The following is a 24,537-nucleotide window of genomic DNA, read 5'->3' on the forward strand; positions in this document are numbered from 1 at the left end:
CTAATTCAGTTTCTGGAAAGGAAGGAAACTGCTCAGGGATTTCACCATGAGGCCAATGGTGACTTTAAAACAGTTACAAAGTTTAATGTCTGTGATAGGAGAAAACTGAGGATGGATCAACAACATTGTAGTTACTCCACAATACTAACCTAAATGACAGAGAGAAAAGAAGGAATCCTGTACAGAAGAAAAATATTCCAAAACCTGTATCCTGTTGCAATAAGGCACTAAAGTAAAACTGTGTGTTATGCATGTGGCAAATCCAACACAACATATTACCGAGTACCACTCTCCATATTTTCAAGCACAGTGGTGGCTGCATCATGTCATGTGTATGCTTGTAATCATTAAGGACTAGGGAGTTTTCAGTATAAAAAAAAAGAAACGGAATGGAGCTAAGCACAGGCAAAAACCTGGTTCAGTCTGCTTTCCACGACTGGGAGACAAACTGACCTTTCAGCAGGATAATAACCTAAGAGACAAGGCCAAATCTACACTGGAGTTGCACCAAGAAGACAGTGAATGTGGCCGAGTTACAGATTTGACTTAAATTTACTTAAAAATCTATGGTGATACCTGAAAATGGTTGTCTAGCAATGATCAACAACCAATTTGACAGAGCTTGAAGAATTTTGAAAAGAATAATGGGCAAATGTTGCACAATCCAGGTGTGGAAAGCTGTTACAGACTCACCCAGATAGACTCACAGCTGTAATCGCTGCTGAAGGTACTTCTAAACAGTATTGACTCAGGGGCGTGAATCCTTATGTAAATGAAATATTTCTGTTTTTCATTTTCAATAAATTTGCAAACATTTCTAAAAACATGTTTTCACTTTGTCATTATGGAATAAGGTGTGTAGAAAGGTGGGGGGGAAATATATTTTATCAATTTTGAATTCAGGCTGTAACAACAAAATGTGGAATAAATCAAGGGGTATGAACACTTCCTGAAGGCACTGTAGAGTTCCAGGCCTGCTCTATTGCAGATGCCCAGATTAGTCAATTAAGAGACAAGTGGCTTATCAGAGAGCTGGGCCTGGGACTACATCACTCAGCTAGCACAGAGACTGTAGAGGTCTCTGATACTCTCTCTGTCAGCATGCCCTAACAGCCCTGCCTTCCAGACAAGCTCTTAAATCCCCGAACCCCTTTCACTGGGCTTGGCCTGGCCTGGCATGGGCAACCAAACAGGACCCATTTCTCTTTGAAAGGCCACAGCATTTTTAGTTTGTCCATTTCCCAAAAAGTACCACAAGAATCAGAAATCATGCTTTTTCCTATCATAATGTGCAGTTTGATTGGACAGCAGCTGCATTTTTACTCTCTGGCTGGCACAGGACAGGGTCCATGCCAGCTCATACATTGATTTTTCAAACCAAAACACTTGGCACAACTGTTGATTGCTGCTTTTCTGTAGTGCAGGTGTGACTGTGGAAGTGTATAATTTATTCTCCTCAGAGGAGCAGGAGGAAAATGTCAATGAATTTAATTCCATCTAAATGCTTTCTGACCTCTAAAGATCTCAGTTCAGGAAATGTGTCAGTTTTGTCCTTTGAAATGTAATACTAACAGTTAACACAAAGCCTCAATCTACTATTGTTGGGGATAATGTTTTTTTCTTTCTTTAAATGCTTTAATTTTCTGAATCAGTTAAGCAGAACAGGCTAAGCCTCCATCTTTTATGGCAGCCAGTTCTGTTCTGAATGTTATATTGCTGAGACGTTTGAGTCTGATATTTGCGTGATGAGACAGTCGGATCACTTTCAGCTGATTGTATTTCTCTCCCTGGACTAGACAGGGCAGACATGATCCAGAGATGATCTGCTATTGATTCTTGTTGGGTAATGATGAATGACTGAGAGGCTGCGGTGCTGTCAGTACCTACCTGCATACATGAGAAGATATTAAGCTACTCTTGGTAGGACAATTGTGCTATAGAGTTTCTGAATATCTTCTCATCTTCAGTATGCTCCAGTGTTTCAAAGTGAGGTAGAGACAGCATTTCTTTTTCTCAGTACCTGGCTGCATACATAACCATTTGGATCTTGTCTCTTATGTATCTGAATAACACTTCACAGTATGCCTCCTTATAAAAGCTTTATGAATGCATACATTACAGCTACATAAGATATTATAACATCAGTACCTGCATACAAAACCAGTTGGATTCTGTCTTGTATGTGGTTCATCTGGGTGTCTGTCGAGACGACGGCTCGGTTCACCATGGCACGTGTGGTGTCGTTGGGGGTGGGCACAAGCAGTGGGCCGACAATGAAGGAGCACGCCGCGCCCAGGTAGCCCACCAATGAGGCGACAGCGGTGGCTGTGGCTCGTTGGTCCGGAGCGAACCATGTGGTGGAGAGGAGGGGGCCGGCACTCATTATGGTTGGACCAGCCAAACCATTCAGCAGCTGACCGGCGTGTATTAACCTGCAGAGAGGATAAGGAGGAAAACATGAAACATTAATATCACATTATGCATATAGATAACAGATGCAATGTAGTCAGACAGTGTAACCAGAGAGATGCCATTAACTAGAAAGAATCCATTTCCCTCAGCATGTTTCTATGTGAGAAACTACCTGTAATTTTCATTCCAGTGTTAACCTATAGGGAAAAGGAGTAAAAAAAAAAAAAGAATAAATATAATTCTAAAAATATATTAAATATATCTCTATGGGTATGGTTATTTATTACCATATTTCTTCTTTCTATTTACTCCTGTCGGAGTCAGGATTCTCTCATGAAATTGAGTCCTGCTGGTGCAGTGTGAGATCTGAGTCGTCCCCGGTGCCCTGCCAGCCCTTCCCAAACCAGTGTGTCTGAGTGGCAATAGAAAACATCATCTAAACAGGGGTGGACAAACTACGGATCTGGCCCGCGAACCCATTCAATCAGAACCGAGGGAGGTTTGACATTATTTCTTTTTTTAAATATATATTATTTGGGTTAAAAAAACAAAACACTCCAGGCCACTCTTGAATGTCTAAAACTAGATTTGTCGGATTTACAATGGACCTATATATTTTCAGATAACTTCCCTTTTTCTGGCCAAATTGCTTTTGACAACAACCCCCCCCCCCCCCCAACAACAACAACAACAAAAATGCGACCCTCCACAGAATATTGAAGCCCGACGAGGCCCGAGACAAAATTGCCCACCTCTGGTGCAAATCCTTTTAACAATTTTCATTATTAGCATTAATGTGGGTATGATTTAAGATAAAAAAGGTTATCTTTCCAGATAGAAGCTGCTGTTATTCACATCAGCTTGGTAAATGTACAATAACTCTTCTAAAAGATTACAAGGCAGGCAACAAAGGTGAGACTAAAAATAACTATTAAGAACCTGTGCATCTTCTTTGCTGAGTCTTATCTCGAGGAAAAGAACACAGCACTAATATTGACAGACATTCTGCTACAGTTCTGGCACTCGTAAACCAGTCGAACACTGCTGTCTGCCTTGAGTTCAAACCAGATAAGCTCATAGCAGAAGACAAAGAGCTGTCAACGCTGGCAAGACAGATCGATGGAAGTGTAGCTATCCCATATCTCCTCCTGAGATCTTCTCAAACGACGGTTAACTCCCCCATCTCCTACAACACTCTCCCTCATGTCTCTCTCTCTCTCCCACTGCTTTCCCTCGATCCCTTTCACCTTCCTCCTGTCTCTCTCCCTCCCCTCACTTTCCACACTCCTTCACCATCTCTCTCTTCCTTCTCCCCCCAGTCTCTTTCCCTCCTCCACACTCCATCTCGCACCTGTCCCGTCTCTCTCCCTCTCATGCTGTGATCATTCATTCCATTCAAGTCAAACAGAATGATCAAAATAATGAAATGATTTATGGTGCCCGCTTGTCCACAAATCTATCTTCCATCTTGTACACTTGATGACAACACATCCTAAAACTGACCTGCTGATAATTCAAAAGCTTTTGGATTACTTTCCCTTTAAGAGGCATTAGAAGACAAAAAGGATCCATCAAATGCATTTGGTGTGTCATCATACTGGTCTCTGACTTGTGGTCAGACTCGCTCAGATGGAACAAACTCTTTTCATTGCTGAATTGAATGTCATTGAGAAAACAGAAAGGTGTCATAATGTATTTTTTTCACAAACATCTTTTCGGAATCCAAAAAGTAATCTAGTTTTTCAATAGTATCTGTAATCTGATTACAATATTTTTGCTGGTAACATAACTGATTGAAGTTAGTTTTTTGTTGTAATCAGAACACATGTAACTGATTACATGTAATCAGTAACTCTCCAACCCTGGGCGTGGAAGAGTGGAGGAAGGAGAGGAAGAGGGGAGGACAGAGGAAGGGCAGTCATTCTGCGAGAGATGATTCACTTAATGTATATTGATGAACCCTGAGAGAGAAAATCTCATTGCTCTGAGACCAAGCCAGCCCAGCGTGCGAATCAGTCAGTTAGATATACGATATGCGCATTTCTCTAACCTGGCACAGTGCGACAAAAATGATACCACTGCCACTTCCAGATACCTGATCCAATCTAATGTGTCAGAGGGTGGCACAATCAGAGAGGCCATGGCAGTATCATTGGCACAGTGGCGATGTTTGCAGTTGGTACAGGGACACAACACGTCATGGTTGTGTGTGTGTGTGTGTGTGTGTGTGTGTGTGTAGCCAATCAACGAGACGTGAAGATATTTCTGAGAGAACCTATGCATCAGTGTTCTCTGTATTTGCATACATTTGAGCATTGCCTGCTTTAATTCAAGTTATCATATTGGTGCTCTGACCTCTGTCAAATTAGTGACCATTGTAATGGTGTCTTGTCTTTTATCCTCCTCCCCTGCCCTGGCCTCTTTTCAGATATTCTGACTCACACAAAGATCGCCTTCAGGTACGTTTCCTTACTTGAACTACACCAGAGCAGCTCTGACAACAGGAAGGTGTTTCAATCTCACAACCCACTCCCTTTGATTCTCATAAATGAGCTCCTAACTGAACAAAGTTTACCCTCCAGAGCATATGGTGAAAAAATATGCCCATCGAACATGAAACGATTGTTCTCCCTCTTTAAAAATATGATCTAGTGCGTGCTGTCAGGGGAGCCATCCTGTTTCTAAATCAATCTTTAGGAGGGGGTGAAAATCAAAGACTCTGTTTGATCGCTGGCTGCTATGCACTTGAACTCACTCAGCTCCTTTCAGATTCTCTCCTTTTCTATCTTCACCTCTTCTTCTCCTCTCAGCACCTGTCCTCCTCTCAGCTTCCTTCCTGTTCTTCTGCTCCTCTCAGCTTCCTTCCTCTCCTTTTCTATCTTCACCTCTTCTTCTACTCTCTTCTCCTCTCAGCTCCTGTCCTCCTCTCAGCTTCCTTCCTGTTCTTCTGCTCCTCTCAGCTTCCTTCTTCTCCTTTTCTATCTTCACCTCTTCTCTCAGCTCCTGTCCTCCTCTCCGCTTCCTTCCTCTCCTTTTCTATCTTCTCCTCTCTTCCTCTCAGCTTCCTTCCTCTCCTTTTCTATCTTCTCCTCTCTTCCTCTCAGCTTCCTTCCTCTCCTTTTCTATCTTCTCCTCTCTTCCTCTCAGCTTCCTTCCTCTCCTTTTCTATCTTCACCTCTTCTTCTCCTCTCAGCTTCTCTCAGCTCCTCTCCTCCTCCTTTCCTTTCCTCTCCCATCTCCTATCCACTCCTATTTCCTTTACTTTCCTGACCTCTCCCCTCTTCTCTTCTACCCTGTCTTTTCCTCTCCCCGTTCATCTCCTCTTATTCCCACTGACCTCATAACAGATCAGCTGAACCTCTTACCATTGGTCGTATCTAAATCACCATCGTAGCCCCAGCAGCACCCACACTCTTGACGTTTCAAGAGAGATGTAAATGGAATATTTATGTGTGTGTGAGACAAGTACATGGCAGCAGCATGGGTAAAAATAACACAAACCCCATGTCTCAGAACTCGAACTGTGCAGCAGCAGCAAACACAATGCAATGAGTGACACCTGCTGGTGACTTGGGGAACTGTTTCTGAATGGATCGTAGGCTGTTAGATACACAGCTCAATAAGGCTTTACTGTTTAGTGGAAATATTAAGGAATCATATACGCCTGAGTGAAAGTGTTAGAGGTTACCTCAGGTTACCTCTGTTCTGATCTCCAAAAGGTCAGAACAATTTTAAGCCCTCTGAGAAACTTCATAGTTTAAACGCACAGAATCTGCTTGCTCAGGAACCGCACAACTCACAGAACAGTACGGTTGCCATGGTTATGAGGGAGGTATTCCACTCGCATGGCATAAGGATCTTACCTTCCCTCTAGGAGTAAATTTTGACATCACTAACACGTTTTCATAAAAGGCACAAAGTTGATCATAGAATTCTCCCTTACTGGCATTACATCTGTTACGTACTCTTAAATACTACAGCTATAAACATAGGTTGACAGGAATTAGTACAGGAGTTAGGCTTGGTAAGCATGTCTTGAATTGTTTGTCCCGTATAGGCTAGATGTATAATGTAATCCCAGGAACTGTGAGAGGAGAGACACACCTTCTCAGGGATAGAGCTTTACATAGATGGGTGTTAAACCTTTACGTATAGGCGCTTTATCACCTTGATAGCAACACTTTCTGGGTCTCAGTTGGATGCTGAGATCTTACAATATAAGATCTCACAACAGCACTCCACAGAGTATTTTGTCTGCGGAGTGCTGTTGTGTCGCCATCCTTACTGCCTGCAATGTATCGCTCCTCCACGAGAACCGCCTCTCTTGTTTGATGGCGTATGCCTCAGTGTGACCCTGTATTTCTCACATGACAAAGTACAACAGCATATGCCCTCTTCAGCCATGTAGGCATAGTCACTCTAAAAACGTCCACACCAACACCATATATATTATGCCATGCTTATGGATGACCCTAGGCCAAGGACATGTACTGCAAGTCAGCTTTATGCAGGTCTCTAGTCTAGTACGCACACACACACACACACACACACACACACACACACACACACACACACACACACACACACACACACACACACACACACACACACACACACCCTATTCTGTTGTTCCATACTCAGCTGCCCTCTGAAGCATAGAGGTGACAGGAAGAATGAAGACTTGTGGGGCATGAAGAGGTTGTTGTCAGTTAAATGCAGTAAAAGCACATAGCCTTAGCCTGGTCGCAGATCTGTGTTGCACCATAAACAGATTAGGACCAGACTTTACAACGCCTGGGGCAAACACAATATAAAAGTTTAAATTTCTTCAAACACCTTTAATTAGAGGAATATAATGTTCTACAATGAAGGAATCATTCATGAGTCTCATTTCCTAAGCATCTCTCCTAAAACAAGAGCCAATCTTTCCAATTTATTTTAGACTTTTTAGTCTGCATTAATATTGCAGTAAACTTAACTAAATGGTCTCATTTTACAGAACCAATCAGACTCCAAGAAAATGTGCAGTTAGAATACAATGAGTTTTTACCTAACCTTTGGGAGCAAAATTAACAAACCTAACATCATAAATTCAGTTGGTGAAAGTGCTGTACACCCCATTAAGGGAATACAATTTCCTTCCTCAATTGAAATACCCTTCATGTATCACCTGAAACTAACTCATTGTGGAGCCTAATAAGAAATACGTGGCAGATTAACAATAGAGCAGGTAGGATAATAGAAGTACCTTTATACCTAAAGTAATCCAGATAACCTTGCCTAGGCCTCCTTTAAACACACGTGCTTTTTTAGAAAGAATCGGAAATATTGACTATATTTTTTAAAAAAGCAATGGAAGAAAGGACATGGTTTCCTTCTGGGGTTTTTTCAGCTGGTGGAAATAAGGATGAGAGAAATGACAGTGTGAATGAAAGCAGTAGTCAATAAGAGCAACAAAAAAGAAGCATCCACACAATTCAACTATTAAAATAGAATTCTAATTTTTAGGAGGAAACGGTGCGCCTCAATCCCATTCCAGGTCTCTGCTATTGTGAGGCATTCAAAACGAACAGGAACTATTTCAAAAGGGACAGTTCAATATGAGTGGAAAACAAGCGATTCATGAATTCTTTCATCCATCAAAACTATGTTCAACTAGGTCCTTGCTTTCCTCCCTAAAGCTGCAATTTAAAAGCAGAAACCAGCAAATTACCATAGCTATTCAAATGATTTGTAATTGTAATAAATATACAATTCTGTGTAACCTACTTTTGATCTGAGTTATCTAGAGAAATAATCTAACAACATTATGGGGCATGATCTTGTATCGAAAGTCATGCCAGAGTACAGTGCATTCGGGAAAGTATTCAGACCTCTTGACTTTTTACCACATTGTTACATATTGTTATTTTAGAGCCTTATTCTAAAATGGATTAAATAAATAAAACATCTTCAATCTACACACAATACCTCATAATGACAAAGCAAAAACAGGTTTTTCGAATCTATTGCAAATTTATTACAAATAAAAACAGAAATACCTTATTTACATTAGTATTCAGACCCTTTGCAATGAGACTCAAAATTGATCTTAGGTGCATCCTGTTTCCATTGATCATCCTTAAGATGTTTCTACAACTTGATTGGAGTCCAACTGTGGTAAATTCAATTGATTGGACATGATTTGGAAAGGCACACACCTGTCTATATAAGGTCCCACAGTTGACAGTGCATGTCAGAGCAAAAACCAAGCTATGAGGTCGAAGGAATTGTCCGTAGAGCTCCGAGACAGGATTGTGTCGAGACACAGATCTGGGGAAGGTCTCCAAAAACACATTGGCCTCCATCATTCTTAAATGGAAGAAGTTTAGAACCACCAAGACTCTTCCTAGAGCTGGCCACCCAGCCAAACTCAGCAATCGGGGGAAGGGCTGTGGTCAGGGATGTGACCAAGAACATGATGGTCACTCTGACAGAGCTCCTGAGTTCATCTGTGAAGATGGGAGAACCTTCCACAAGGACAACCATCTCTGCAGCACTCCACCAATCAGGCCTTTATGGTAAACTGGCCAGACGGAAGTCACTCCTAAGTAAAAGGCATATGACAGCCCGCTTGGAGTTTGCCAAAAGGCACCTGGTCTGATGAAATCAAGATTGAACTCTTTGGCCTGAATACTAAGCGTCACGTCCGGAAGAAACCTGGCACAATCCCTACAGTGAAGCTTGGTGGTGGCAGATTCATGCTGTGGGCATGTTTTTCAGCGGCAGGGACTGTGAGACTAGTCAGGATCGAGGGAAAGATGAACAGAGCAAAATACTGAGAGATCCTTGATGAAAACATGCTCCAGTGAGCTCAGGACCTCAGACTAGGGCGAAGGTTCACCTAACAGGACAACTAACCTAAGCACACAGCCAAGACAACGCAGGAGTAGCTTCGGGACAAGTCTCAATGTCCTTGAGTGGCCCAGCCAGAGCCCGGACTTGAACCCGATTGATCTCTGAAAATAGCTGTGCAGTGACACTCCCCATCCAACATGACAGAGCTTGAGAGGATCTGCAGAGAATAATGGGAGAAACTCCCCAAATACAGGTGTGCCAAGCTTGTGGCGTCATACCCAAGAAGCCTCAAGGCTGTAACTGCGGCCAAAGGTGCTTCAACAAAAGTACTGAGTAAAGGGTCTGAATACTTATGTAAATGTGATATTTCAGTGTTTTATTATTAATACATTTGCAACAATGTGAAAAACCTGTTTTTGCTTTGTCCGTATTGGGGTATTGTGTGTAGATTGATGAGGAGAAAAAACAATTTAATATATTTTGGAATAAGGCTGCAACGTAACAAAATATGGAAAAAGTCAAGGTCTGAATACTTTCCGAATGCACCGTAGACCAGGTTTGAGCAGAATCATACAGCATGGAGCAAAAAGTCAGATTCAAAATTATTGGCACCTTTGATAAAGATGAGAAAAAAATACTGGATAAATAATTCAAATACTGAGCTATATTGTATGCTGAAAGAAGTTGGATAATTATTTTATACTAATATAATTGCTCAGAGAAAGATTTTGTTTAACAAGCAATATAATTATTTTCTAAAAAGTGTCAATTATTGGTACCCCTAAACATTCTTCTTCTAAAAAAAAAAAATCTAAATTAAATCTGCATTAACATTCTACTTTATTTCAGTTAATCTCTTTTTAAGAAACTGTACTGTGGCCTTGCATGGCTTTCAGTTTCATTGGGGTATAAAAAATTAAAAATAGGACATTTTAGCCAAAGACCTGGTTGCCTCTGCCAGGAACCTGAAACTTGGCCGCAAGTGGATCTTCCAGCAAGACAATAATCCCAAGCACACATCAAAATCCACAAAAAAATGTTTCATAAAGAACAAAACCTACATTTTGCAATGGCCAACTCAGTCTCCGGACTTTGAAGAGGCCAGTGAGGATAGAAAGGCTCTGTAAAGATTTTGTATGGAGGAAAGGTCTAAGATCCCAATGTGTTCTCTAATCTCATGAAACATTTTTGAAAAAGGCTGTTAAAAAAGTGCAGTTATCCTCACAAGGGGAGGGTGCTGGAGAATTGAAAACAGGGGTGCCAATCATTTTGACACCAATCTTTTTTAGATTTGTTTGTATTACTAAAATGTATTTTCTGAGCAATTGTATAAAATAATATAAATGTCCTTTTTGTTGCATACAATAACTCAGTATTTTAATTACAAATTTCATAGTATTTTTATGTCATCTTTGTCATCTTTATCATTGCCAATCATTTTGGACCTGACTGTATCACTATATACAGCAAGGGTGGGCAATAATTTTGTCTCGAGGGTCACCTCCAGATTTCAAAATTCAAAAGGGGCAGTTATTTGAAAATATACACTGCTCAAAAAAATAAAGGGAACACTAAAATAACACATCCTAGATCAGAATGAATGAAATAATCTTATTAAATACTTTTTTCTTTACATAGTTGAATGTGCTGACAACAAAATCACACAAAAATAATCAATGGAAATCCAATTTATCAACCCATGGAGGTCTGGATTTGGAGTCACACTGAAAATTAAAGTGGAAAACCACACTACAGGCTGATCCAACTTTGATGTAATGTCCTTAAAACAAGTCAAAATGAGGCTCAGTAGTGTGCGTGGCCTCCACGTGCCTGTATGACCTCCCTACAACGCCTGGGCATGCTCCTGATGAGGTGGCGGATGGTCTCCTGAGGGATCTCCTCACAGACCTGGACTAAAGCATCCGCCAACTCCTGGACAGTCTGTGGTGCAACGTGGCGTTGGTGGATGGAGCGAGACATGATGTCCCAGATGTGCTCAATTGGATTCAGGTCTGGGGAACGGGCGGGCCAGTCCATAGCATCAATGCCTTCCTCTTGCAGGAACTGCTGACACACTCCAGCCACATGAGGTCTAGCATTGTCTTGCATTAGGAGGAACCCAGGGCCAACCGCAACAGCATATGGTCTCACAAGGGGTCTGAGGATCTCATCTCGGTACCTAATGGCAGTCAGGCTACCTCTGGCGAGCACATGGAGGGCTGTGCGGCCCCCCCAAAGAAATGCCACCCCACACCATGACTGACCCACCGCCAAACCGGTCATGCTGGAGGATGTTGCAGGCAGCAGAATGTTCTCCACGGCGTCTCCAGACTCTGTCACGTCTGTCACGTGCTCAGTGTGAACCTGCTTTCATCTGTGAAGAGCACAGGGCGCCAGTGGCGAATTTGCCAATCTTGGTGTTCTCTGGCAAATGCCAAACGTCCTGCACGGTGTTGGGCTGTAAGCACAACCCCCACCTGTGGACTTCGGGCCTTCATACCACCCTCATGGAGTCTGTTCCATTTGAGCAGACACATGCACATTTGTGGCCTGCTGGAGGTAATTTTGCAGGGCTCTGGCAGTGCTCCTCCTGCTCCTCCTTGCACAAAGGCGGAGGTAGCGGTCCTGCTGCTGGGTTGTTGCCCTCCTACGGCCTCCTCCACGTCTCCTGATGTACTGGCCTGTCTCCTGGTAGCGCCTCCATGCTCTGGACACTACGCTGACAGACACAGCAAACCTTCTTGCCACAGCTCGCATTGATGTGCCATCCTGGATGAGCTGCACTACCTGAGCCACTTGTGTGGGTTGTTAGACTCCGTCTCATGCTACCACTAGAGTGAAAGCACCGCCAGCATTCAAAAGTGACCAAAACATCAGCCAGGAAGCATAGGAACTGAGAAGTGGTCTGTGGTCCCCAACTGCAGAACCACTCCTTTATTGGGGGTGTCTTGCTAATTGCCTATAATTTCCACCTGTTGTCTATTCCATTTGCACAACAGCATGTGAAATGTATTGTGAATCCGTGTTGCTTCCTAAGTGGACAGTTTGATTTCACAGAAGTGTGAGTGACTTGGAGTTACATTGTGTTGTTTAAGTGTTCCCTTTATTTTTTTGAGCAGTGTATATAGGGCCATTATAATTTCTATACACAACAATTGTTTTACTCAAACCTCCCGGGGTCAGTTTGAATGGACTCGGGCCGTAACTTGCCCACCCGCGATACAGTTGAAGTCGGAAGTTTACATAAACCTTAGCCAAATACATTTAAACTCAGTTTTTCACAATTCCTGACATTTATTCCTAGTAAAAATTCCCTGCCTTAGGATCACCACTTTATTTTAAGAATGTGAAATGTCAGAATACTAGTTGAGAGAATGATTTATTTCAGCTTTTATTTATTCATATTCCCAGTGGGTCAGAAGTTTACATACACTCAATTAGTATTTGGTATCATTGCCTTTAAATTGTTTAACTTGGGTCAAACATTTCAGGTGACCTTCCACAACCTTCTCATAATAAGTTGGGTGAATTTTGCCACATTCCTCCTGACAGGCCTCCTTGCCCGCACACACTTTTTCCAATTCTGCCAACAAATTTTCTATAGGATTGAGGTCAGGGCTTTGTGATGGCCACTCCAATACCTTGACTTTGCTGTCCTTAAGCCATTTTGCCACAACTTTGGAAGAATGCTTGGGGTCATTGTCCATTTGGAAGACCCATTTGCGCCCAAGCTTTAACTTCCTGACTGATGTCATGAGATGTTGCTTCAATATATCCACAGAATTTTCCTCCCTCATGATGCCATCAATTTTGTGAAGTGCACCAGTCCCTCCTGCAGCAAAGCACCCCCACAACATGATGCTGCCACCCCCATGCTTCACAGTTGGGATGATGTTTTTCGGCTTGCAAGCCTCCCCCTTTTTCCTCCAAACATAACGATGGTCATTATGGCCAAACAGTTCTATTTTTGTTTCATCAGAACAGAGGAAAGTTCTCCAAAAAGTATGTTCTTTGTCCCCATGTGCAGTTGCAAACCATAGTCTGGATTTTTATTACAGTTTTGGAGAAGTGGCTTCTTCCTTGCTGAGCAGCTTTTCAGGTTATGTCAACATAGGACTCGTTTTACTGTGCATATAGATACTTTTGTACCCGTTTCCTCCAGCATCTTCACAAGGTCCTTTGCTGTTGTTCTGGGATTGATTTGCACTTTCCGCACCATAGTACGTTAATCTCTAGGAGACAGAACGCGTCTCCTTCCTGAGCGGTATGACAGCTGCATGGTCTCATGGTGTTTATACTTGCGTACTATCGTTTGTACAGATGAACGTGGTACCTTCAGGCGTTTGGAAATTGCTCCCAAGGATGAACCAGACTTGTGGAGGTCTACAATTTGTTTTCTGAGGTCTTGGCTGATTTATTTTGATTTTCCCATAATGTCAAGCAAAGAGGCACTGAGTTTGAAGGTAGGCCTTGAAATACATACACCTCCAATTGACTCAAATGATGTCAATTAGCCTATCAAAAGCTTCTAAAGCCATGACATCATTTTCTGGAATTTTCCAAGCTGTTTAAAGGCACAGTCAACTTAGTTTATGTAAACTTCTGACCCACTGGAATTGTGATAAAGTGAATTATAAGTGAAATAATCTTTCTGTAAACAATTGTTGGAACAATTACTTGTGTCATACACAAAGTAGAAGTCCTAACCGAACAAACTATAGTTTGTTAACAAGAAATTTGTGGAGTGGTTGAAAAATGAGTTTGAATGACTCCAGCTTAAGTGTATGTAAACTTCCGACTTCAACTGTATACACAGTATGGACCAGGGTGATCCATGAGCCACCAGTAACTCACTGGCCACCTATGAGTAGCTCACCAAACAATTTTGAAAGTAAATGAAATGTTCACGTGTTCTACCTCACAAGTATCAGACACCGCAACCTCCCAGCAACAAAACATTTACATTATTTCACCCCTGGTTAGCCAGTATTAGCTTTAAAAGCCAAACCCGTAGCACACGCTCCAGCAGGTATATTTCACTGGTCCCGCCCAAAGCCAATTCCTCCTTTGGCCATCTTTCCTTCCAGTTCTCTGCTGCCAATGACTGAAACGAACTGCAAAAATCACTGAAGCTGGAGACTCATATCTCTCTCACTGACTTTAAGCACCAGCTGTCAGAGCAGCTCACAGATCACTGCACCTGTACATAGCGCATCTGTAAATCCAACTACCCCATCCCCATACTGTATTTATTTATTTATTTATCTTACTCCTTTGCACAACAGTATCTCTACTTGCACATTCATCTTCTGCACATCTATCACTCGTGTTTAATTGCTATATTGTAATTACTTCGGCACCATGTCCTATTTATTGCCTTACCTCCCTTAACTTACCTCATTTGCACACACTGTATATTGACCAAAAAAGTATTTATTTTTCTACTGTATTATTGATTGTATGTTTGTTTATTCCATGTGTAACTCTGTGTTGTTGTATGTGTCGAACTGCTTTGCTTTATCTTGGCCAGGTCGCAGTTGTAAATGAGAACTTGTTCTCAACTAGCCTACCTGGTTAAATAAAGGTGAAATAAAAAAATTAAATAAAAAACCTAACACGTTATCTGCCAATTATTTTCCAGCAATATTGCCCATCTGTCTGTGTGGTGTGCGTGTTAGTCTATCACTCCGTGTGTAGACAGTTGATGTGATAACTGCCTTGTGGGTTGACAGAAATACTTTCACCAAAACCTTCTCAATTAAATGTTAACTGCAAAGTAGGCTTACCTGGCAGACGTACAGTACCAGTCAAAGGTTCAGACACACCTACTCATTCAAGGCTTTTACTTTATTTGTACTATTTTCTACATTGTAGAATAATAGTGAAGATATCAAAACTATGAAATAACACATATGGAATTATGTAGTAACCAAAAAAAGTGTTAAACATATCAAAATATATTTTATATTTGAGATTCTTCAAAGTAGCCTTCCTTTGCCTTGATGACAACTTTGCACGCTCTTGGCATTCTCTCAACCAGCATCATGAGGTAGTCACCTGGAATACATTTCAATTAAAAGGTGTGCTTTGTTAAAAAAGTTAATTTGTGGAATGTCTTTCCTTCTTAATGTGTTTGAGCCAATCAGTTGTGTTGTGACAAGGTAGGGGTGGTATACAGAAGATTTGGTAAAAGATCATGTCCATATTATGGCAAGAACAGGTCAAATTAGCAAAGAGAAATTACAGTCCATCAATACTTTAAGACATGAAGGTCAGTCAATGCAGAAAATTTCAAGAACTTTGAAAGTTTCTTCAAGTGCAGTCGCAAAAAACAAACGCTATGATGAAACTGTCTATCATGAGGACCACCACAGGAAAGGAAGACCCAGAGTTACTTCTGTTGCAGAGTAAAAGTTCATTAGAGTTACCTGCCTCAGAAATTGCAGCCCAAATAAATGCTTCACAGAATTCAAGTAACAGACACATCTCAACATCAACTGTTCAGAGGAGACTGTGTGAATCAGGCCTTCATGGTTGCATTTCTACATGATTCCATATGTGTTATTTTATAGTTTTATTTTATAGTTATTTTATAGTTTATAGCGTCACTTGAGTGGGTTGAGTCACTGACGTGGTGTTCCTGTCTGGGTTGGCGCCCCCCCCCCCCTTGGGTTGTGCCATGGCGGAGATCGTTGTGGGCTATACTCGGCCTTGTCTTAGGACGGTAAGTTGGTGGTTGGAGACATCCCTCTAGTGGTGTGGGGGCTGTGCTTTGGCAAAGTGGGTGGGGTTATATCCTGCCTGTTTGGCCCTGTCCGGGGGTATCATCGGATGGGGCCACAGTGTCTTCTGATCCCTCCTGTCTCAGCCTCCAGTATTTATGCTGCAGTAGTTTATGTGTCGGGGGGCTAGGGTCAGTCTGTTACATCTGGAGTATTTCTCTTGTCTTATCCGGTGTCCTGTGTGTATTTAAATATGCTCTCTCTAATTCTCTCTTTCTCTCTTTCTGTCTTTCTCTCGGAGGACCTGAGCCCTAGGACCATGCCTCAGGACTACCTGGTATGATGACTCCTTGCTGTCCCCAGTCCACCTGGCCGTGCTGCTGCTCCAGTTTCAACTGTTCTGCCTGCGGCTATGGAACCCTGACCTGTTCACCGGACGTGCTTGTTGCACCCTCGACAACTACTATGATTATTATTATTTGACCATGCTGGTCATTTATGAACATTTTAACATTTTGACCATGTTCTGTTATAATATCCACCCTGCACAGCCAGAAGAGGACTGGCCACCCCTCATAGCCTGGTTCCTCTCTAGGTTTCTTCCTAGGTTTTTGGCCTTTCTAGGGAGTTTTTCCTAGGGAGTTTTTCCTAGCCACCGTGCTTCTTCCACATGCTTTGCTTGCTGTTTGGGGTTTTAGGCTGGGTTTCTGTACAGCACTTTGAGAATATCAGCTGATGTACGAAGGGCTATATAAAAATAAATGTAATTTGATTTGATAGTTGTGATGTCTTCACTATTATTTACAATGTATAAAATAGTTTTTAAAAAAAGTATAATTGAATGAGTAGGAGTGTCCAAACTTTTGACTGGTACTGTATATCATGAGGAAGTATACAGTATCATTTGTATCTAATATTTGTTATTTGCAAACTAAGCCATGAAATGAGCAGCAGCAGTACAGAACCATCACTAGACAGGCACATTAGACGGCACAATCCTCACTCACTAGATACGCAATACAAAATAAATAATTGTTAGTTTTCTTCCAGACCCCCCCAAGAAATTGTCTTCTGTTGTAATTTAAGCATTTACATGAACATCCAATTTCACTGTTCCTCTAATAAACAATTGTAATGTTGAGAGTGAAAAACAAAACAAAATGTAAAACCAGGAAAAATACAACTGAGAAAACATAATTTGGGAAAATTTCAAACATAATTTGGAGAAAGAAAAATCACAGATTTTATAGGGCCATCCTTAAGAGTTGTTTATTTACCATTATTTTTACCAAGTATATTGACAGAAAACGTTATTGTGTACAGTAAGGACCAGTGGAAGACTTGCAGGTGAGAGGAAAAGAGAAGAGTTTGAAAAGAAATGAGTAGCTCTCATGCTAGAAAAGGTTGGAGACCCCTGGTATGGACTATATATAAAGTATATAGCATGGCTCTGGGAGTGAGGGTTGTTACCATCGCCTTAGATGTTGTTCTGGTACAGGGACACTTCGCAGCGCTGCCCCAATCACCATGAAGAAGGCTGACAGTAGAAGAGACACCCGCAGACCTGCAGCACAAGAGGGGAGAGATGGAGCAAGAAAGGGGCGAGGTGGAGAAAGAGGGGAGAGATGGAGAGAGAGTAAAGAGAAGAGGGGAGACAGCGATGGGAGAGGTGGGGTTGAAGTAGGTTAGGGAGTAGAGAGAGAAAAATGGGAGGTTATTCTGTATAATATTTCCAAATGTTACACTACTACTACACAATGCATTCAAAAAGTATTCAGACCCCTTTACTTTTTCCACTTTGTTACGTTACAGCCTTATTCTAAAATGGTTTCAATTTTTTTTTTCATCAATCTACACACAATACCCCGAAATAACTAAGTGAAAACAGGTTTTTAGAAATGTTTGCTAATTTCTTAAAAATTAAAAACAGAAATACCTTATTTACATAAGTATTCAGACACTTTGCTATGAGACTCGAAATTGAGCTCAGGTGCATCCTGTTTCCATTGATCATCCTTGAGATGTTTCCACAACTTGATTGGAGTCCACCTGTCGTAAATTCAATTGATTGGACATGATTTGGAAAGGCACACACCTGTCTATATAAGGTCTCACAGTTGACAGTGCATGTCAGAGCAAAACCAAGCCAGGAGGTCAAAGGAATTGTCCGTAGAGCTCCGAGACAGGATTGTGTCAAGGCACAGATCTGGTCCCCAACAACACAGTGGCCTCCATCATTATTTTTGTTATTTTTTTTTTGTTCTTTTCTTTTTTTTAATACCCTGTTTTTCTCCCCAATTTTGTGGTATCCAATTGGTAGTAGTTACAGTCTTGTCTCATCGCTGCATCTCCCGTACGGACTCAGGAGAGGCAAAGGTTGAGAGCCATGCGTCCTCCGAAACACAACCCAACCTAGCTGCACTGCTTCTTGACACAATGCACATCCAACCCGGAAGCCAGCCGCACCAATGTGTCGGAGGAAACACCGTACACCTGGTGACCTGGTCAGCGTGCACTGCGCCCGGCCCGCCACAGGAGTCGCTAGTGCGCGATGAGACAAGGATATCCCTGCCGGCCAAACCCTCCCTAACCCGGACGAAGCTGGGCCAGTTGTGCGTCGCCCCATGGGCCTCCCGGTCGCGGCCGGCTGCGACAGAGCCTGGGCTCGAACCCAGAATCTCTGGTGGCACAGCTAGCACTGCACTGCAGTGCCTTAGACCACTGCGTCACCCGGGAGGCGCCTCCATCATTCTTAAATGGAAGAAGTTTGGAACCACCAAGACTCTTCCTAGAGCTGGCTGCCCGGCCAAACTGAGCAATCGGGGGAAAAGGGCCTTGGTCAGGGAGGTGACCAAGAACCCAATGGTCACTCTGGAGCTCTGTCAGAGTTCCTCTGTGAAGATGGGAGAACATTCCTGAAGGACAACCATCTCTACAGCACTCCACCAATCAGGCATTTATGGTATACTGGCCAGCAAGAGCCACTCAGTAAAAGGCACATGACAGCCCGTTTGGAGTTTGCCAAAAGGCACCTAAAGACTCTCAGACCATGAGAAACAAGATTCTCTGGTCTGATGAATCCAAGATTGAACTCTTTGGCCTGAATGCCAAGTGTCATTTCTGGAGGAAACCTGACATCATCCCTTCGGTGAAGCATGGTGTTGGCAGCATCATGCTATGGGCATGTTTTTCAGCAGGGACTGAGAGATTACTCTGGATCGAGGGAAAGATGAACGGAGCAAAGAACGATCCTTGATGAAAACCTGCTCCAGAGCACTCAGGACCTCAGACTGGGTGAAGGTTCACCTTCCAACAGGACAACAACCCTAAGCACACAGCCAAGACAATGCAGGAGTGGCTTCGGGACAAGTCTCTGAATGTCCTTGAAATGACCCAGCCAGAACCCGGACTTGAACCCGATTGAAGATCTCTGGACTGAAGAGACCTGAAAATAGCTGTGCAGTGACGCTCCCCATCCAACCTGACAGAGCTTGAGAGGATCTGCAGAGAAGAATGGGAGAAACTCCCCAAATACAGGTGTGCCAAGTTTGTGGCATCTTACCCAATAAGACTCAAGGCTGTAATCGCTGCCAAAGGTGCTTCAACAAAGTACTGAGTAAAGGGTCTGAATATGTATGTAAAACTGATATTTCTGTTTTTCATTTTTAATCTATTAGCAGAAATGTCCCAAAAAACTGTTTTTGCTTTGTCATTATGGGCTAATGTGTGTAGAATGAGGGGAAAAAACAATTTAATCAATTTTAGAATAAGGCTCTAACAAAACGTGGAAAAAGTCAAAGGGTCTGAATAATTTCCGAATGCATTGTATATACAAAAGTATGTGGACACCCCTTCAAATTAGTAGACTCTGCTATTTCAGCCACACCCGTTGCTGACAGGTGTATAAAATCGAGCAAACAGCCATGTAATCTCCATAGACAAACATTGGCAGTAGAATGGCCTTCCTGAATAGCTCAGTGACTTTCAACATGGAACCATCATAGGATGCCACCTTCCCAACAAGTCAGTTCGACAAATTTCTGCCCTGCTAGAGCTGCCCCAGTCAACTGCAAGTGCTGTTATTGTGAATTGGAAACATATAGGAGCAACAACAGCTCAGCCGCAAAGTGGTAGGCCACACAAGCTTACAGAACGGGACCGTCAAGTGCTGAAGCGTGAATAAATAGTCTGTCCACGGTTGCAACACTCACTACTGAGTTCCAAACTGCCTCTGGAAGCAACGTCAGGACAAGAACTGTCGTCGGGAGCTTCATTAAATTAATTTCCATGGCCGAGCAGCCGCACACATGCCTATGATCACCATGCGCAATGCCAAGCGTCGGCTGGAGTGGCCATTGGACTCTGGAGCAGTGGAAACGCATTCTCAGGAGTGATGAGTCACACTTCACCATCTGTTAGTCCGACGGACGAATTTGGGTTTGGCGAATGCCAGGCGAACGCTACCTGCCCGAATGCATAGTGCCAACTGTAAAGTTTGGTGGAGGAGAAATAATGGTATGGGGCTGTTTTTCATGGTTCGGGCTAAGCCCGTAAGTTCCAATGAAGGCAAATCTTAATGCTACATCATACATCACATTCTAGACAATTCTGTGCTTCCAACTTTGCGGCAACAGTTTGAGGAAGGCCTTTTCTTGTTCCAGGACAATAATGCCCCTGTGCAAAGCGAAGTCCATACAGAAATGGTTTGTCATAATCGGTGTGGAAGAACTCCGACTGCGAGCCAGGCCTAATCGCCCAACATCAGTGCCCGACCTCACTAATGCCCTTGTGGCTGAATGGAAGCAAGTCACCGCAGCAATGTTCCAACAAGCCTTCCCAAAAGAGTGGAGGCTGTTATCGCAGCAAAGGGAGACCAAGTCCATGTTAATGCCCATGATTTTGGAATGAGAGATGTTCGACGAGCAGGTGTCCACATACCTTTGGTCACATAGTGTACTTTGTATAATTGTTGAGATCAATCTAAACATTATCCCAAATATGAATCACTAGTCCCCAGTCAACTCCCCCCAAACAACAACATCCCAGTTCTCTTCCTCATATACACACCCAGAGAAATGCAGCTTCCTTTCTGTCTTAAGTCTACATTTTCAGTTTCCACCACATGACCATCATTTAAGAGAACTTCTGTTACCCTACAGTCATTATCTGTTCCCCAATTTCATTTCAATTTTTTTTTTTTTTACATTTAAGTCATTTAGCAGAGGCTCTTATCCAGAGCGACTTACAAATTGGTGCATTCACCTTATGATATCCAGTGGAACAACCACTTTACAATAGTGCATCTAAATCTAGTGACTCTCAGCTAGTGAGAGTCACTAGCTGAGAAAGTACACAATTGGTGACAAATTGATAGTAGAAATAGGCCTAATCCTATCATTAGATAAACTAAATCTGATTTTGATCACTGCCTAGTTAAATAAAGGTTTAATAAATACAAATAAAATAAAGAAATGTTGGGGAAACCTAAATTCTGTATCTCCGAATGTTTCTGCGGGTTCCCTTTAGGAACTCTCTGTTTCTGTCTGTCAGATCTCCATGTACTAAAGATGGCACAACTAAACAATGGCAGATGCTGGTATTTGGATCCTGTGTACAAAATACATTTCATTGTAATCTCTACCAGACAGTCATTGGAGCTACATTTCATCAGTTGGCCTACATACTACAGTAGCAAAAAATCTGAAGCTTCAAACTTTGATATAAGAGTGTACTAGGGGGAAATAGGAGAAGTGTGACTTATGCAACATTGAAATGCAGGCAGGGGTTGTTAGTTCCATGTTGCTGTTTTTCCAAAGATGGTTTGCCTGACTCTCAAATGAAGGAGATGATGTAATCGAGTTATAATCAGGCATAAGTCACACTTCTCCTATTTCCCCCTAGTACACTCTTATATCAAAGTTTGAAGCTTCAGATTTTTTGCTACTGTAGTATGTAGGCCAACTGATGAAATGTCTCTCAAAATCAATGTCTGATTTTAGTGCTTTAAAATGTTGAAATCAGATGGACCGCTGCACAGCTCTAACACAAACTGATACGGAGTGATCTCCGTTTATGTATTTCTCCAACTCTAGAAACTCCTGACTCAGAGGGGAAACTTTACAAACACTTTCCTCTTTAGCGCCATATTTAACAGTCAGGTTTGGGATACTGCAGCCATGATACCACTGACATTCTAAATGTTGTATTACACTGTATGACCTGTTTTGATTATGTAACACCCATAGCACCGTCATCATTTTGTTTTAGAGAGACAGTCATGTCCCTAGATGACTAACTAACCACATGACAAACTTATGACAAATGCCCTTTGCTTTAATATGCTTTATATGTTATTTGCTTTTATGTTACCTGGGGGATAAATTAACTGTTTTTGTCACCTGACAGTGTGTTCTGGGTGTTAGCTAACGGTGTCAATCAAGTGATGTGGAGGAACTGGTTTGGTTTGGTGGTTAGCTAGCCTGTATGGGAGCACTTATACATGGCTCCTTCTAAGTGTTACTTGAACTGCCTGTAAATTACACTTGACTGGACTGTGTTGTTTGAGAGCTTGGTGAAAGAGATTTCAGAGACTAACACATAAGTGGGTCCTAGCAAAAATTCCACAGAGGCAGAAAGTCAGTCACCATTTCTTACAGTAATATGTTCTTCTATGGAGGCTGGATTGTAATGGTTACTAAAAAGACTTGGTGAAGAGAACATACTGAAAAGACAGAAGCATTATGTTATTTATGGCCGTCTGGTGCCAGGACAACAACCTCTCCCTCAATGTTATCAAGACAAAGGAGATGATTGTGGACTACAGGAAAAGGAGGACCGAGCACGCCCCCATTCCCATCAACGGGGCTGCAGTGGAGCAGGTTGAGAGCTTCAAGATCCTTGATGTCCACATCACCAACAAACTAACATGGTCCAAGCACACCAAGACAGTGGTGAAGAGGGCACGACAAAACCTATTCCCTCCCCTCTTTTACACCGCTGCTACTCTCTGTTGTCATCATCTATGCATAGTCACTTTAATAACTCTACCTACATGTACATGTTACCTCAACTAACCGGTGCTCCCACACACTGACGCTGTACCGGTACCCCTTGTTTATAGTCTCGCTATTGTTATTTTCCTGCTGCTCTTTAATTACTTGTTACTTTTATTTCTTATACGTATTTTTTTTTTTTACTGCATTGTTGGTTAGGGGCTCGTAAGTAAGCATTTCACTGTAAAGTGAAATGCTTGTATTCGGCGCATGTGACTAATACAATTTGATTTGAATATCAACATTGAAACTAGGTCAATCTGAGGGAAAATGTTTAAATGTTTCTTTGTTTCCTTTCTTGTGGTTGATTTGGTTTGGGGGGTGGTGGGGGGGGGTAGCTTAGCTGATCGACTTTGATCTATGATTTCTCAGCAATATCTTATCTTGAAAGTTTTATAGGGATTTATGTGTCAACTTCATGCACTGCAATAAAACTATAGAATTTTGGAATGGAGACAAACAATTAAAACATTTTACATAAAGGAAAGTACATTGTGTTCCAGTACAGTATTGTCAACTGCCATTTAGAACAAAACAACTCACCCTTTTTGTCCATTAGCCATATAAATAGCAGCCAAGGCGCGAACCCCACTGGACCCCAAAGAACCAGCACGGCGATGTCAGATTTGGTGAAATCGTACGCATGCATGGCAGAGTTCTGAATTGGGCCCCAGGTGTTCCATACTATCCCTTGCATGAACGCTAACAAGGAAAACAGAGTCAGAACCAGCCATCTTCTCCCGTAGACTTGGCTGTAAACTGGCTGAATGCTCGTCTCGCGGTCAGGAGGAACAAGAAGAGGTTCCCTTTCACCCTCTGTGCTCGATGCAGCACCCATCGCATTTGATACAATGTAGCGTTCGTTCAGCAGCGATTTAGTCCGAGCGCTATGTCCAATATTCGATTACACAACGGCAACAAATGTACCGGTAACTTCAATATCAGTTGCCCAGAGAAACAATAACAATCGATGTCATTGCTACTTCACTGCGCATGCCTGGACGTTCACGGAAATGGTCACAATTTTGAAACCGAAACCTGGGATGTTGGCATTACTATTAGTTGGATTCCGTTGCAAAACGTTTGGTCTGTTGCAAAACGTTTTGCAACGACAAATTAATGTTAGGTCCCGCCCCGTTTGGATCCTTTAGCTGGTGTTGCTTCCGTTTGGTTCCGAAAGTAAACGGTAAACGATTTCCGTTGCAAAACATTTAGCAATAGATGAAACATTTTCCAGCGGAATCCGACTAAACGTGATTAGCACATGTTATTGAGGGTGTAGCGAAATGCGTGTGCTTCTAGCTCTGACAGTGCAGTAATATCTAACAAGTAATATTTAACAATTTACACGACATATACCCAATATACACAAATCTAAGTAGGAATGAATTAAGACTATATACATATGGATGAGCGATGTCAGAGCGGAAACTGACTAAGATACAGTAGAATAGTATAGAATACAGTATATACATATGAGATGAGTAATGCACGATATGTAAACATTATTAAGT

The 24,537-nt window shown here is 42.2% G+C and overlaps 1 protein-coding gene across 1 annotated transcript; it reads right to left on the reverse strand.

Annotated features, from left to right (window-relative positions):
* Positions 1-17,217: 17,217 nt before the first annotated feature.
* dirc2 (disrupted in renal carcinoma 2) lies at positions 17,218-23,957 on the reverse strand. Its single transcript, NM_001141452.1, is given in 2 exon segments — positions 17,218-17,535; positions 23,567-23,957. Coding segments are annotated over 2 exon segments (393 nt in total). The 5' UTR covers positions 23,862-23,957; the 3' UTR covers positions 17,218-17,437.
* Between the last annotated feature and the right edge of the window lie 580 nt (positions 23,958-24,537).

This window comes from Salmo salar, chromosome 25 (assembly GCF_965601325.2).
Source record: "Salmo salar chromosome 25, fSalSal1, whole genome shotgun sequence".
Lineage (NCBI taxonomy): Eukaryota > Metazoa > Chordata > Actinopteri > Salmoniformes > Salmonidae > Salmo > Salmo salar.